This window comes from Hordeum vulgare, chromosome 2H, assembly GCF_904849725.1.
Source record: "Hordeum vulgare subsp. vulgare chromosome 2H, MorexV3_pseudomolecules_assembly, whole genome shotgun sequence".
NCBI lineage: Eukaryota > Viridiplantae > Streptophyta > Magnoliopsida > Poales > Poaceae > Hordeum > Hordeum vulgare.
Genome location: NC_058519.1, coordinates 637,641,627 through 637,656,956, shown reverse-complemented (window position 1 = coordinate 637,656,956; position 15,330 = coordinate 637,641,627). Strand labels below are relative to the sequence as shown.

Here is a 15,330-nt window from a genome sequence, read left to right as displayed (position 1 = left end):
TCTCATTGCTAGATTAGCTCTTGCAATGCTCTATAAGTATAGTGATTTGTCAGTTTTACTTTGGGAGTAATTATATGTGGTAGTTTATTTGATTTATATGCAATTTGAGCTCAAATTAACTCTTAGTTTGCATATGTAGGTGTGATTTACTTAGTGCCTTTCCGTCCCCGTCTTAACCACCGTCGATCTCCCGCACCGTCCCGTCGTCGGTACCCACTACTGGAATCAGGGAATTTGCGATTAGCCAGTTCTTTGCCATGTGCTGGCTGATGGCAAAGAGCCTCTTTGCCGCCAGCTTCCAGAAAACAGACGGCAAAGATGTGGTTGATGGCAAAGAGCATGTTTGCCATCAGCCATCTCTTTATCGTCTGCCAACTCACGACAGAGAAGGTGCACGCAGACGACAAAGAGCTGGCTATTGGCAAAAAACATATTTGCCATAAACCATCTCTTTGTCGTTGGCCAACAGACGACACAAAAGCTGAAGAGATACGGCAAAGCGGACGGCCGGCGCCAACCCTAACCGCCGGAGCTAACCCCACCCCACCAACCCCTTTGTCGTCTACCTCCTCACCTTTGCCGTCCGCTGCAGACGGCAGAGGGGACGCCCCAATAATGGTCACCAGCCCACCCGCTCCCCACTCTCTCTCCCACTCTCTCCACCCCACGCGCACCCTCTCTCTCTCTCCCCTGCCCATCCCAGCGCCGCCACCGCACCATCGCAGCCGCTCCAGCCCCCACCCCGCCCCGACCACCCACTCCACCCCTTGTCGGCCCTCCTCCCTGCGCCGCCCCCCACCCCACCCACCCACCCACCCTACCCACCCCTCCGCCCCACGTCGGCGCCACTGCCGCCCCCCGGTGCCCTTGCCACCGCCCGACGCACCCACCGCCTCCAGGTGCCCGTGCCTCTGCCCCCGAGCGCCCCTCCTGCCCCCTGGTGCCCCTGCCGCCGCCCGGCGCGCCCACCGCCCCATAGTGCCCCTGCGGCTGCTCGGCGCCCCTGCCGCCCCCCGATTCCCCTGTCGCCGCCCGGCGCCCCGACTGCCTCCGACCGCAAAGGTAATTTTTGTTTTTTTGTTGTTTTCCTTTTTACATGTTGTAGGTTTTGCTCATGTTGTTACAATAAATGAGTGTTCAGGCAACGAGAGACCATGTTAGTAGTACGAGAAGATACCGTGAGGCGTTTCTTTCGCTAGCTCGGTTTTAGAAAAAGAGGTCCAAGGTTCTTTTTTAAATACATAAAAAATACCGTGGTTTTGCCCATATCACAGTATTAGAAACACAACTTTTAGTGATAGACAAACGGCTCACGGTAAATAAAACCATGGTAATCTAAAAAGCTGTAGTATTCTATAAATACTTAGAAAAAACTGAGCTATCAAACGGTTCCGGCTGTGTTTGATAGCAAAGTATTATATAAACCAAAGTATCAAAAACTACAGTAATTTTGCCTGTAGGATGAACTTATTTCCAAATTGATGAACCATTTTTAAGGATATGAACTTTTATTCAAATGGATGAACCTTTTTAATTTAAATCTGTAATTTTTTTTTGTTTTCATATTTTTATTTTTGTAACATATAGAAAATCTGGGTTGTTTTTTGTACTGTATCAATAGAAAAAAAAACTGAACAGCTCGCGTATGTACTAGTGGGCCGGCCCAGGCCATCGAGGCTGCAGGCGCCGGATCGTTAACCGGCGCCTGCAGCGGTGACTAGGAGTTCCCCTGAAGGCGGCATGACGGAAGAAAGAGACCTGGGGGCGAAAACGTTGTGGGCTGATCGTTGTACTATGGCCCGGCCGGCCCATGGTTTATCAGTCTGTCGATCCGTATAAGCGGAGAAGGAGGAAAGGGCCACCCCAATCTTTGCCGCCGCCGCCTCCGCAGCCGCAGCCACGCCGCCTCCGCCGACTACGATTCCGCAGAATTGACTCTGCCTGCCTCAGGTTGGAATTTTCTCTTCCCCGTTGGATGGTTGGAATTTTGTTTCCCGAAATCTTGATTGTTTTTTCGCGGAAGAGCCTGATCTGTAGGGTATCAAATTTTCTTTGTATTGTTCATTGTTGGTTTTGAGATGCTTCCATTCCTACTTGCCAACCCGGGTATCTAATAATCGTCTTGTATTGCGTTAGGAACAAGATCAAAATTTGGGGCGGAGGGAATTTAATTAAATGAAGGAGCGGCAGTTGGTGAATTTGGTGCAGAGGTATGGCAGAGGCGGATTGTATACGGTGAGTCGCATGAAGGCGGAGGAGCAACTCTTCTACGGATCCACGGCGGAAGCACAAGCAGCAGCAACACTAGCGGCATCCAGGATGGAGAGGATCTCGCGGTTGCCTCCGCCCAGGCTCAGATTCGAGTCATACCGCTCAAAATACAAGAGGCTCGATTTCCTTCCCTTCTATGGAGGAGGAGGCAGAGGCCGCGATAGCAAGATGCTCTGCGTGGACTCTGCCGGAAGCGCCATCCTCTGCAACGCGGACGGCCGCTCTCTCCAGCCGGTTCCCAACCTTAACGAACCCAAGGGAGTCAGCCCCGCCTCCTTCTCCATCCCCAGGATCGACGCCATTGAGCCCAAGCGCTCTGAAGCTCTCTACGTTCTTGCCAGGTCCGCCCCAAGCCGCAACTCTTTCACCTTCGAGGTCCTCGTCTATGGCGAGAAGAATTGGCACTGGGTTCTGCTCCCACCGCCACCCTACGTCAACGACCCACTCTATGACTCCACATTCATCCAGTCGTACACGCTTCTGGGTGATGGCTCCACTATTTGCATCTCCTCCACTGAGAATAACCCCGTCGGCACCTACTGCTTCGACACGGTTAGCCGCAAGTGGGAAAAGGCTGGTCGCTGGGCGCTGCCCTTGTACGGCAGGGCTGAGCATGTCCCTGAGCTTTCCAACCTCTGGTTCGGCATAGCCGACAAGAGTCCCCACTACTTGTGCGCATTGGACCTCTCCAATCTGGACAGGGTTCCCAAGGTGCTTAGTGACTGGCCAGACCTTGACCCCCCTGAGGGCTGGGTGCAGATAAGGAGCAGCCTGCTGTACCTGGGAGCGGGCAAGTTTTGCATAACCAAAATCTTTGACATCGGCGACCAAGAAACACAAGAGATCACCAGTGGCGTCGTGGCTGTGTGCACTGGGGTGGAGATGACCTGCGGAGCTTCTGGTATGGAGGCGGTGCAGGAAGGATCATCCCAACTCCAGATGATCAAGCACAAGTCCTTTGTCAGCTATGATGGCATCGAGTGTGTCCTCTGAGATACCAGCGGTAGCAAATAACTTATTGCCATTTCTTGAAAGAGTGCCGAGTGGTCGTTTTCATTACAACTGGGTCTCTGTTATCAGGTGAATGAACTGTAATAGTGGGATGCAATGGTTATATTCTCATGTCTGATTAGCGAGGATTTACATGGAATAGAATAGTTGCATCTTTGTGTTTGTTGGAGGAATAACGTGGAATGTATATGGATCAAATCACCTCTTACTAAGAGCATCTATAGCAGATCCCTTGTATTCCAAATTGTCGTGGGAATAAGTTTGACTGTAGATGAGTAGGGTATGAAAGTAAGAGGGCCGAGTCCTAGCTACGGTAAGCTTGTATGAGTTCAGGCCTCTTTGCGGTGGAGGTAATAGCCTACGTCTCATAAATGTCCGGCAGACAACTCATAAATGTCCGGCAGACAAGGGTGCGGTAAGTAGGGTTGAATGTATGCGTTATCTGTAACGTACGCTATTATAGACAACAACTGTGAACGGCAAACGTATGGCTGTTGATCTCCATGGACGGTTGCTGATACTACCGAATGTACTCCAATCGTCGTAATGTCATGCATACGTTTGTACTCCGAGTGGTTCTCTACAGACTGGATAAGAGAAACGTACTCCGAGTGGTTCTCTACAGACTGGATAAGAGGTAGTCTTCATCCAGTCAGGTAGATCTCTTGAGGTTTGTAACCAATAATGAGGTGTCCTTGGTTAGGACTTATATGACACGCCTATGACCCTACCCTAGGACTATAACCCCGTCATTAGTCTCCGAATGGATTAGGGTTTTTGAGTGGTGAAGAAGTATCTGGGAATCTTGAGACAATCGATTGAACTTGAACATCTTCTCAGGCTTCGTCGAATTGAACGTCGATTGTACTCTTCACCATTCGCCTTGATCAATTTCTGCTTTAGAGTTAAATGTCCGACTGGAATAACTAACTCGAGTGAATTCATGAACTCGAGTGCTCGGTGAAATCTTCTGATATGACCAGTCACCCTGTCAGTTCCGGATTTTTAGAGATTTGAAAACTTCGGTTGCCGCACGCATCGCGGTGATGACGTCACTGCAATCGAGTAATTCACGCCTCCTCGATTCTCATGCCTCCATCTCTGCCACACATGTCGCGGCAGCCGACGAGGTGATAAGATTGGGGGCCGCTTGTAAGGGACCCGTTCGGTGGGTTATAAGTATCTTCGACGCTAGGGTTTGGATTAACGCCGTTCTTTCCTTCCCCTCTCTCTCTATAGCCACTCGTGTTAAGCTCTGTTGCTTCCAATCTCGCCACCTCCGCCATGACGAAAGGGCAGGCGAGCAAGTTGGAGAAGGTGAAGAAGAAGGGCGTCGCCAAGTCGAAGAAGCAGTCGAAGAAGAAAGCTCTGCCGCCAGGCTGGATGTAGGGGGATTTCCTCCGCTTCACCGTGCAGATGGAGGACGTCCTCGAGCTCGTCGAGCACGGGATGCTGGAGGACAAAGTTTGGAGGCTTCTTGATGACTAGACCGGGCCTGCACCGCGTGAAGGGGAGCGAGTTCTTCTGCTGACCCACATCGAAAGAGGTTTTTCTTTGCCGCCCCATCCTTTCATTCGAGGATTGCTGAACTTCTTCGGGGCGCAATTGCATCACTTTCCCCTGAATGCCATCGCTCAACTTTCCGCCTTCATTACTCTGTGTGAATGTTTCCTGAGATGTCCTCCCCACTGGGGCTCTTCAAACATATCTTCACTTTGCGCTCGCAATCGGTGAAGAAGGATAACCCGACTGATGATAAGACTAATGTCATCCAGTTGTGCGGGGGTTTAGGGATCCAAAAGAGAACTAAGAGTAGTTATCCCTCGATGATCCTTCAGGAGTCTGTCCGTAACTGGCAGTCGACCTGGTTTTATTGTAAGGATGTAGCTTGCCCAAACATGTCAAGTGGACTCTCACCTTTCACCTTAGATCGTCCGAGTGCTCCGAGGGCGTTGGTGTTGTCAAAGGAAGAGAAAACCCAGATAGAGCCTTTAGTCCAAGCATTGATAGGCCTGGTCTGTAACAGAGTTACGGGGATGGATCTACTGGAAACCTTCCTGGGAAGGCGTATCCAGCCTCTCCAAGCTTGGCATCACACCATGTGGCACTATGCCGGTCCAGAGGATTTGACTCGACCTCACCCTGAGGAGGTGGACGGGAACTGGCCCTTGCGACAACCACGTGGGATCAAGGCGAGTTTTGCCCTTCTCTGCTCAGAATGCTCCACCGAATGAGGTTAGTATTGCTCTGCCGAACGTCTTTGTATTATAACCGAGTGATTGCATTTGGCTTCCCCACTGATTCTTGAGAGTTGTGTTTTGCAGGTGTGGACGAATTTGTATTCTCCAATTCCGAATAGTAACGCCCTCGATGTCGAGGAAGGGAGTGTGGAAGACAGCGCGGACTATGTCGAGGACAACGAGGGGTACGAGGAGGAGTCGAAGGAAAGCGAAGAGGAGGACTCGTTTCCATCTCGTCATGAGCCTCGGTCGAAGCAGCGCCATGACCTCGCGGCTACACCAAGCAAAACTTTGGCGTCGAGTGCTAGCAGCGCCAAACGCGTTGGAGGATCCTTTGGCGAACCGATGGAACAACCTGCTAAGGTAGCTCAGCCCAGCGTACCTAAGCCTCGGAAGGCTCTTCCCCGAATGGGGATCACCCTGTCGGTCGCCTATGCGTAAGTGTTTAGTCTCCTCCTTTTATCCGAGTGGAAATTTCTGACTATCACCAACTGAGTGGAACTTCAGTGGCACAGCTGCTACTTCTGTGATGTCACCACCATGGAGGGACGAGGACCTCATGGAGGCCGAGACCGCCGAAGCAGCCACCTCGCAGCGAGGTATCGCTGACTCTTCACTCTGTGTTGTTCTTCTGTATGCACGATTTTCCGATTGTAATCTTTGATTTTTTTTGTCCGTCAGTCGGGGAACCTAAAAAGGTCATCCAACTGGACGTCGACGATCAGTGGGGGCCTGCTTCTCAACTTGCTCCGACTGTGACTGAGGCGCCCATGGTGGAGACGCCTGTGATGAGCGCGCCGCCTATCAGTTCGGTGGTCGTCACTGCGGCACCGATTGGATCGGAGTCGAGGACCCCAATCGCTTCTGCTACAGCTCCGACTCCTCCGTCGACCACTTATACCACTCATTGCATCCCTGAGGACCAGACTGGTGCTGCAAAAGCGGCTGTGATCCAGGCGGATCTGATGGTTCAAGTAGCCAAAGGAGCTTACGACGTCGTCGTCTCGGTGTATAAAGGCAGCGTGGTGCTCCGAGAAAACATCCGGGTAAGTGCGACAGTAAGTTTGGATTCTGACTCACGCCCACCGTTTTTTTATTAGTAATGCATTTCTGATGTTTACATTTCAGTGGGGCCACTCTGAGTGAACCCACTGGGTGTAGTCCCCGCGGCCGTTGTCGAGTGCTTGCACTGGCAGTGGTCTTGAGAAGTAGATATATTCCTTTGCGTTTGTTTCACTCGATGTGAGCAGATCTGGCTGAGTGAATCCAGTGAGGGCACGCTAAGTGCACCCAGTGGGTGTAGTCCCCGAGACCATTAGTAATCGTGAGCGAATGATAATAGTGTGAAGAACTTGAAATATATAATCTGTGTGACTTGTCAGGACGGATCTGACCAAGTTCTGAAACAGTGGGGTCACTCTGAGTGAACCCACTGGGTGTAGTCCCCGAGACCACTGTCGGATGCTTGCACCGGCAGAGGTCTTATCAGAAGATTAATTTTCCTTTGTTCAGTCGAGTTATGTCTTCATCACTCAGAAGTGAATTGGACTTTGTCACGTAACACTCGGAAGTGACTAGTGCGTCGACTGATTGTTGATATGATCTTTTCAGAAGGCTTGCGAGGTGGGTTCTTCCTATGCTGCTCTGGCTACACAGAAGGACCAACTATCCACAAATTTGGAAGTGGCTATGAATGATGTAGCTGCTTTGAAGAAAACACTTGAGGAGAAGGACAAGGCGTTGGTGGAGGCTCAGGCGACCAGTAAGGGCTTGCAGGATGAGATTGAGATGATGCAGAAGGAAAGGTACCAGTGGATGAAGCAACTAAAGGACATGAACACGAGGGCGAATGCCCAGGAGAAATATGTGGGGGATTGGGCCGCGAAGATGTTGGAGCTACTCACTGGTTTCCTGTCGAGTGTATTCAATACTTCTGGTTAGGCTTTCCTAATGTTGACTTCGAAAGTTTTTCGTTGTCGCAAAGTTTTGCCAAGATCTGGAGAAAGAAACTGAAGAGGTCGAGCCTTTGCTCGATCCTATCAATGCTTCACTCGGCGACGGCCCGACGGTGAACATGTTTCGAATGAACTCCCGCCTTATTAAGGTGGGGAAGTATATTGCACGACTGAGGGCGGCTGTAGGCAAAATTGACAAGGAACTGTGGCCAGAGGATGATCTTCAGAGCGACTTGGAAGCCATGATGACCCGATTGGAGCAAATCCCGGAACGAGTTCAGGCATGGAAGAAGTCAGCTGCTCGGTGTGGAGCTGATGTGGCATTATCGCTCGTCCGGGTCCATTGCAAGGAGGCTCGAAAAGATAAGCTAAAGACTTTGCAAGTTGCAAACACGAAGAAGCTTCGTTTCGAAGACTTCATGAAGACCTTTATTGATACTGCAACGCGCATCGCCGACGGCATCGACCTCACACCTTCGTGGAACCAGCTAGTCCAGGTGAGCCGTGAGGAGGAGAGTATTCCATCTGAACAAACTTGATTTTCCTCGGTATGCCGAGTGATGTTGTAAACATTTGAAATTGTGTTCGAGTACTGGTCGTGAGTACTTTGACCCAGTGCGGATAAGCTTGATCTCCACTGGGTGGTATGAATTTAGCTTTTGCAACTGAATTCTCAGTTTTTCCATTCTAATTGGATTTTTCTTTTAGATATGTTGTGGGCATATGAAAATCTTCCCATTTGAGCGAAGTTCTATTCGCAATTGGGTTGGGATTGACTAGACGAAGCCTAGGTGAAAGTTGGGTTGGGTTTGCCACTTAGGCGAATCTATTTCGCAACCAAGTCTCCGAGTGAGAAGGAAGTTTCTTCACTCGGAGAATGTTTTTACTTAGGCTAAGCGTGTTAGCGACTAAGTCTCCGAGTGAGAGGTTAGCTCGACACTTGGAGAAGGTTTTTAACTTAGGCGATTCTCGTTCGCGGCTAAGTCTCCGAGTGAGAGGTTAGCTCGTCACTCAGAGAATGTTTTTGACTTAGGCGATTCTGGTTCACGGCTAACTCCCCGAGTGAGAGGTTAGCTCGTCACCCGGAGAAGGTTTTTAACTTAGGCAATTCTTGTTCGCGGCTAAGTCCCCGAGTGAGAGGTTAGCTCGTCACTCGGAGAAGGTTTTTAACTTAGGCGATTCTGGTTCGCGGCTAAGTTCCCGAGTGAGAGGTTAGCTCATCACTCGGAGAAAGTTTTTAACTTAGGCAATTATGGTTTGCGGTTAAGTCTTTGAGTGAGAGGTTAGCTCGTCACTAGGAGAAGGTTTTTAACTTAGGCGATTCTAGTTCGCGGCTAAGTCTCCGAGTGACAGGTTAGCTCATCACTCGGAGAATGTTTTTGACTTAGGCGATTCTGGTTCGCGGCTAAGTCCCTGAGTGAGAGGTTAGCTCGTCACTCGGATGAGGTTCTTTTTCAGACCGAAGTTAGTGAGCAAATTGCAGAAATAACCATTTTGACAAATATATTGCTTCGGGGAAACTTGTGTGTTACATCAGAATTTCTGCTCGTCAAGTGAAAAAACGTTTGAGTAGATCTCCATTCCACGCTCGCGGCTCGTCGGTCCCCCTCTCGAGATTGTAGAGTCGGTAAGCTCCGTTGTTCAACACTTTGGAGACGATGAAGGGTCCTTCCCATGTAGGAGCTAGCTTGTGCGGCCTCTGCTGATGTACTCTAAGCACCAAGTCGCCTACTTGGAACGTCCGACTCCTGACGTGTCTTGCATGAAATCGCCGTAAGTCGTGCTGGTAGATCGTTGATCGAATCAGCGGCATCTCACGCTCCTCCTCCAAAAGATCGACGTCATCTTGTCGGGCTTGTTCAGCTTCGGCTTCAGAAAAGAGCTCGACTCGAGGAGAGTTATGGAGCAAGTCACTCGGGAGGACTGCCTCCGCTTCGTATACGAGGAAGAATGGTGACCGTCCTGTCGGCCTGTTCGGCGTCATCCTGAGACCCCAGAGTACAGAAGGTAGTTCGGTGACCCAAGCGCCACCAGCATGTCCAACTTCCTGTAAGAGACGAGGTTTGAGCCCTTGAAGGATAAGTCCATTCGCCCGTTCGGCCTGGCCGTTGGTTTGAGGGTGTGCAACGGATGCGTAGTCCACTCGGGTGCCTTGGCTGGTGCATAAACCCTTGAACTCGTCCGAGTCGAAGTTTGACCCATTGTCGGTGATGATGTTGTGTGGGACTCCATACCTGGAGATGATTTCTCTCACGAACTTGACTGCGGTGTGTGCATTTAGCGTTTTGATGGGTTTGGCTTCTATCCACTTGGTGAATTTGTCGGCTGCAACTAGCAAATGGGTAAAACCACCTTGTCATGTTCGAAAAGTTCCAACCATGTCCAAGCCCCAGACGACAAATGGCCAAACGAGGGGAATCATCTTTAGAGCAGATGTTGGTTTGTGTGATTTGTTGGAGTAGTACTGACAACCTTCGCAATGATCTGCAATCTCTTTGGCCATTTCATTCGCTCGTGGCCAGAAGAATCCAGCTCGGTATGCTTTGGCAACTATGGCCCTAGAGGACGCATGGTGACCACAGGTTCCCGAGTGGATTTCCTCCAAGATCAATTGGCCTTCTTCGGGGGAGATGCATCGCTGAGTCACGCCAGTCACACTTTCTTTATATAGCTGATCACCTATGACAGTGAAGGCTTTTGACCTGCTGACTATGTGCCGGGCTTCAACTTCGTCTTCTGGTAATTCTTGCCTTAAGATATATGCAATGTACGACACTGTCCATTCGGGTGTGACTAACCGAATTTCCATGACCAGATCGACAACTGCTGGAATCTCGACATCAGTCGGATTTGAGGCACTCATATGCTGAGGAGGTTCTTTAGTGAAATGATCTTCTTGAACCGAAGGTGCATGTAGATGCTCTAAGCAAACATCACTCGGCACAAGTCTTCGAGTGGTTCCAATCTTTGCCAACTCATCAGCAGCTTGATTTTTCAATCGAGGAACATGATGGAGTTCTAGACCTTCAAATCTCTTCTCAAGCTTTCTTACTGCGTTGCAATATCCGGTCATAGTGGGGTTTCTTATATCCCACTCCTTCATCACTTGATTGACCATTAGATCCGAGTCGCCGTATACCATCAAGCGTCGGACGTCGAGTGAGATGACCATACGCAACCCGTAGAGGAGAGCTTCATACTTCGCCTCATTATTAGAGGAATCAAAGTGGATTTGCAGTACGTAATTGAGTTTTTCACCTTTTGGGGATATGAGAACCACGCTAGTGCCGGAACCATTTAACATCTTTGAGCCATCAAAGAACATGGTCCAGTGAGCTGACTCGTTGGGAGTCGGTTGCTGTTGCTCTACCCATTCAGCTATGAAATCAGCCAGAACTTGAGATTTTATGGCCTTCTTAGCTTCGAACTTTATGTCACAGTATAACATCTCCATTGCCCACTTTGCCACTCGTCCTGATGCATCTCGATTGTGAAGGATTTCTGACAATGGAGCATCGCTAACAATAGACACCGAGTGATCTTGGAAGTAATGAGCAACCTTCTTTGCAGTCATATAAATCCCATAAAGAAGTTTCTAATAGTGGGGATATCTTTGCTTTGAAGGAGTCAATACCTCGGAGACGTAATACACTGGGCGTTGAACTTTATAAGCTTTGCCTTCCACTAGTAGAAAAAGGGCCCTTTGTCCCGGTTTGTAAGGGCCTTCTGTCCCGGTTTTGGAACCGGGAATAAAAGGTCGTTACTAATGCCCTTGGCCTTTAGTCCCGGTTTTTACACGAACCGAGACAGATGGGCCTCCACGTGGCCTGTGCGGCAAGCCCGGGCAGGGGGGCCTTTAGTCCCGGTTGGTGACACCAACCGGGACCAAAAGGCATCCACGCGTCAGCATTTCAGGTGATGGGTTTTTTTTGAAAGGGGGGGGGGGGTAGGGGGGTTAATTTACGTGTTTCATATATTGTGTTAGCTAGCTAATGAATAGAGAGAAGTGTCCTCTCTTATCTCCGTGCTTGGTCGACGCTGCATACTATACATATAGAGGACTAGACACGCTAGCTAGTAAGCAAATGAAGGAAACAGAAGATCGACATGAACATATGCATACATAGAGAAGTGATATCGACCACCTCTCCTTCTCTGAGAGATTGGCCGAACAACAAGTTCTCGTATATCTATCCGACGCTACTGGCTACATATATACAATATAATTATCTCTTACAATATAATCTCCTAATTAAAATTTAACTCATTAGGGTTCACATGGTATTCTCCGTCTTTAGCGATCACGTGGTCAAGAAAGAATGCCGCCAATTCCTCTTGAATTCCTCGCATACGATCTGCTGGTAGGAGTTCATTCCGCATCCGATATATCTAATTTGAAGAAGGGGGTCAATACATATATATATGAATAAATGAAACGGAACACAAATGATGGTAATAAAATATAATTGTGAATATTATTATTTACCCACGTCATATTGTTTGTCAGAGTAGCCCCGCTCACAGGTCACGTGGCGGATGGACTCGCAAATGTAATATCCACAGTAATCATTCCCTGGTTCCTGCCACAACCAGTTTACAAGAAATAGAGGTCAATCAAAGTGATAGTTAGCAAGCATGATAAATGGTATTGATGAAACTAGCGCTTGAATCACTAGGAGATGCGTGGAACATGCTACTATAGTACTTACTTTCGTGTGTCTAAATTGCAGCTTCTTCGGCAGTCCCGGAGTTTTTGCGGTGAATTTTTTCCAAACCCTGTCACACAAAGAAAACAATTACTTGATATCAGGAAATAAACAAAGTTGCCGATATGGTGCGATAATGATCGATTTAACTTACTTCTTTAGAATTTCAGTCCTGTCTGCATACTCGTTGGGATCTTTTCGTCTCGAGTCTAAGACGGTTACTAGTCCCCGCTCAAGCTTAATCTCTAGGAGAATATAGTGGAAGCTGCGCACGCATGCATAACTCATCAATTACATTACTATAACCTTGACTAATAAAGGAAACCGAATATGCACAAGACAGTAACACTCACTGGAATTCGTAAGGAAAGAGTATTATAGCTTTGTTTTGATTCAATACAAAAGATTGTAGCAGGTTGGCCTCGGTATCTTTGGCCTGAGATTTAATCATAAATGCATCTACGAGATTTGTGTTAATGAACCCAATATCACCGATTTGTCTTTTCTTCAATTCGACGATCTTCAATCTGCATATAATATAGTGAGGATAATTAAAAATACATGCAATGAAAGAGCTGACCTATATATAGAGACTTAATGACAGAAGTAGTACTACTTACAGGCAGTAGAAAGTGATCATTAATTTATCGAGGGCCTTTAGATTGAAAAACGGGAAGAACTCCACAAATGGAACCATCAACAGTTCAAGTCCAACGAGGTCATGCTCCTTTCTAACTCCCAGCGTCAAAATATTACTCCCCCCAGACTCTTTGCAAGTTTTCATGTACCAATCAAGGAATCTTCGCATCATCGTTGTTAGAGATCTTTCATCTTTGACGAGAGGCTTCCCGTACACGTATTTGTGTTCGTCCACCTCCAATAAATCAAAATGTGCATCATCGGGCAGGTAGTCTGCAGGATTGGTACCGGGCAACAAGATCCCGAGATGATTAGCGACGATATCGCTAGACACCTTGAGCGGGGGGAACGATTGGTTCGCTTGTTCGCCTAGCTGGGCAACTTTTTTCCCAGCTCGTCGTTCTGCTAACCTTTGATCACTGACAGTACTTCCCGACTGCTGCGCTTCGATAAATGACTTTGTAATAAAGCGCTCATAGTTGCGTTTCGTCGGAGACTTTGGTGGTTTCTTCAGGGCAGCCAGAGTACGCTTTGCTTTTACCAGATCTATCTTCTCCTCCCGAGGTGAATGTTTTTTTGCTTTCACCCCTTCAAAGTGTTGGAAATATGGTCTAGAGGCAATAATAAATTAGTTATTATTATATTTCTTTGTTCATGATAATCGTTTATTATCCATGCTATAATTGTATTGATTGGAAACACAGTGCATGTGTGGATACATAGACAAAACACTGTCCCTAGTAAGCCTCTAGTTGACTAGCTCGTTGATCAAAGATGGTCAAGGTTTCTTGACCATAGGCAAGTGTTGTCACTTGATAACGGGATCACATCATTAGGAGAATCATGTGATGGACTAGACACAAACTAATAGACGTAGCATGTTGATCGTGTCATTTTGTTGCTACTGTTTTCTGCGTGTCAAGTATTTGTTCCTATGACCATGAGATCATATAACTCACTGACACCGGAGGAATGCTTTGTGTGTATCAAACGTCGCAACGTAACTGGGTGACTATAAAGATGATCTACAGGTATCTCCGAAGGTGTTCGTTGAGTTAGTATGGATCGAGACTGGGATTTGTCACTCCGTGTGACGGAGAGGTATCTCGGGGCCCACTCGGTAATACAACATCACACACAAGCCTTGCAAGCAATGTGACTTAGTGTAAGTTGTGGGATCTTGTATTACGGAACGAGTAAAGAGACTTTCCGGGTAAACGAGATTGAAATAGGTATGCAGATACTGACGATCGAATCTCAGGCAAGTAACATATCGAAGGACAAAGGGAATGACATACTGGATTATATGAATCCTTGGCACTGAGGTTCAAACGATAAGATATTCGTAGAATATGTAGGATCCAATATGGGCATCCAGGTCCCTCTATTGGATATTGACCGAGGAGTCTCTCGGGTCATGTCTACATAGTTCTCGAACCCGCAAGGTCTGCACACTTAAGGTTCGACGTTGTTTTATGTGTATTTGAGTTATATGGTTGGTTACCGAATGTTGCTCGGAGTCCCGGATGAGATCACGGACGTCACGAGGGTTTCCGGAATGGTCCGGAAACGAAAATTGATATATAGGATGACCTCATTTGGTTACCGGAAGGTTTTCGTGCATTACCGTTAAAGTTTCGGGCTCATCGGTAGTGTACTGGGAGTGCCGAGAGGGGTGCCGGGGACCATCAGGAGGGGTGTCACGCCCCAAGGGGTCTCATGGGCTATGGGAAGAGATAAACCAGCCCCTAGTGGGCTGGAATAAGTTCCCACTAAGGCCCATAAGGTTTGAGAAGGAAAAAACGAAAGGTGGAAAGAGTTTCCAAGTGGGAAGGTGGAATCCTACTCCAAGTAGGATTGGAGTAGGACTCCTCCACCTCCAATTTCGTCCAAATCTTTAGGTTTTGAGGCTGCCTCCTCCCCTCCCTCCCTCCTATATATAGTGGGGTTTTAGGGCTGATTTGAGACAACTTTTGCCACGGCAGCCCGACCACATACCTCCACGGTTTTACCTCTAGATCGCGTTTCTGCGAAGCTCGGGCGGAGCCCTGTTGAGATTAGATCACCACCAACCTCCGGAGCACCGTCACGCTGCCGGAGAACTCATCTACGTCTCCGTCTCTCTTGCTGGATCAAGAAGGCCGAGATCATCGTCGAGCTGTACGTGTGCTGAACGCGGAGGTGCCGTCCGTTCGGCACTAGATCGGAGCGGATCGTGGGACGGATCGCGGGACGGTTCGTGGGACGGTTCGCGGGGCGGATCGAGGGACGTGAGGACATTCCACTACATCAACCGTGTTTCTTAACGCTTCTGCTGTGCGATCTACAAGGGTACGTAGATCGGAAATCCCCTCTCGTAGATGGACATCACCATGATAGGTCTTCGTGCGCGTAGGAAAATTTTTGTTTCCCATGCGACGTTCCCCAACACAAAGAAGTTCTTCACTTCGGCTTCCACGATCTTCGTGATTTCCTCCTGGCTCCTCTCGTATGGTAACTTCTCTAGAG

At 48.5% G+C, this 15,330-nt stretch overlaps 2 protein-coding genes across 2 annotated transcripts; both read left to right on the top strand.

Annotated features, from left to right (window-relative positions):
• Nucleotides 1–1,857: 1,857 nt before the first annotated feature.
• LOC123431063 lies at nucleotides 1,858–3,490 on the top strand. Its single transcript, XM_045114876.1, has 2 exons — nucleotides 1,858–1,950; nucleotides 2,137–3,490. Exon 2 carries the CDS (start codon nucleotides 2,176–2,178, stop codon nucleotides 3,262–3,264), a length of 1,089 nt encoding a protein of 362 aa, XP_044970811.1. The 5' UTR covers nucleotides 1,858–1,950; nucleotides 2,137–2,175; the 3' UTR covers nucleotides 3,265–3,490.
• Nucleotides 3,491–7,141: 3,651 nt separating this feature from the next.
• LOC123431062 lies at nucleotides 7,142–8,142 on the top strand. Its single transcript, XM_045114875.1, has 2 exons — nucleotides 7,142–7,428; nucleotides 7,507–8,142. The coding sequence occupies exons 1-2, from the start codon at nucleotides 7,372–7,374 to the stop codon at nucleotides 8,014–8,016; spliced, it is 567 nt and encodes a 188-aa protein (XP_044970810.1). The 5' UTR covers nucleotides 7,142–7,371; the 3' UTR covers nucleotides 8,017–8,142.
• Nucleotides 8,143–15,330: the final 7,188 nt, after the last annotated feature.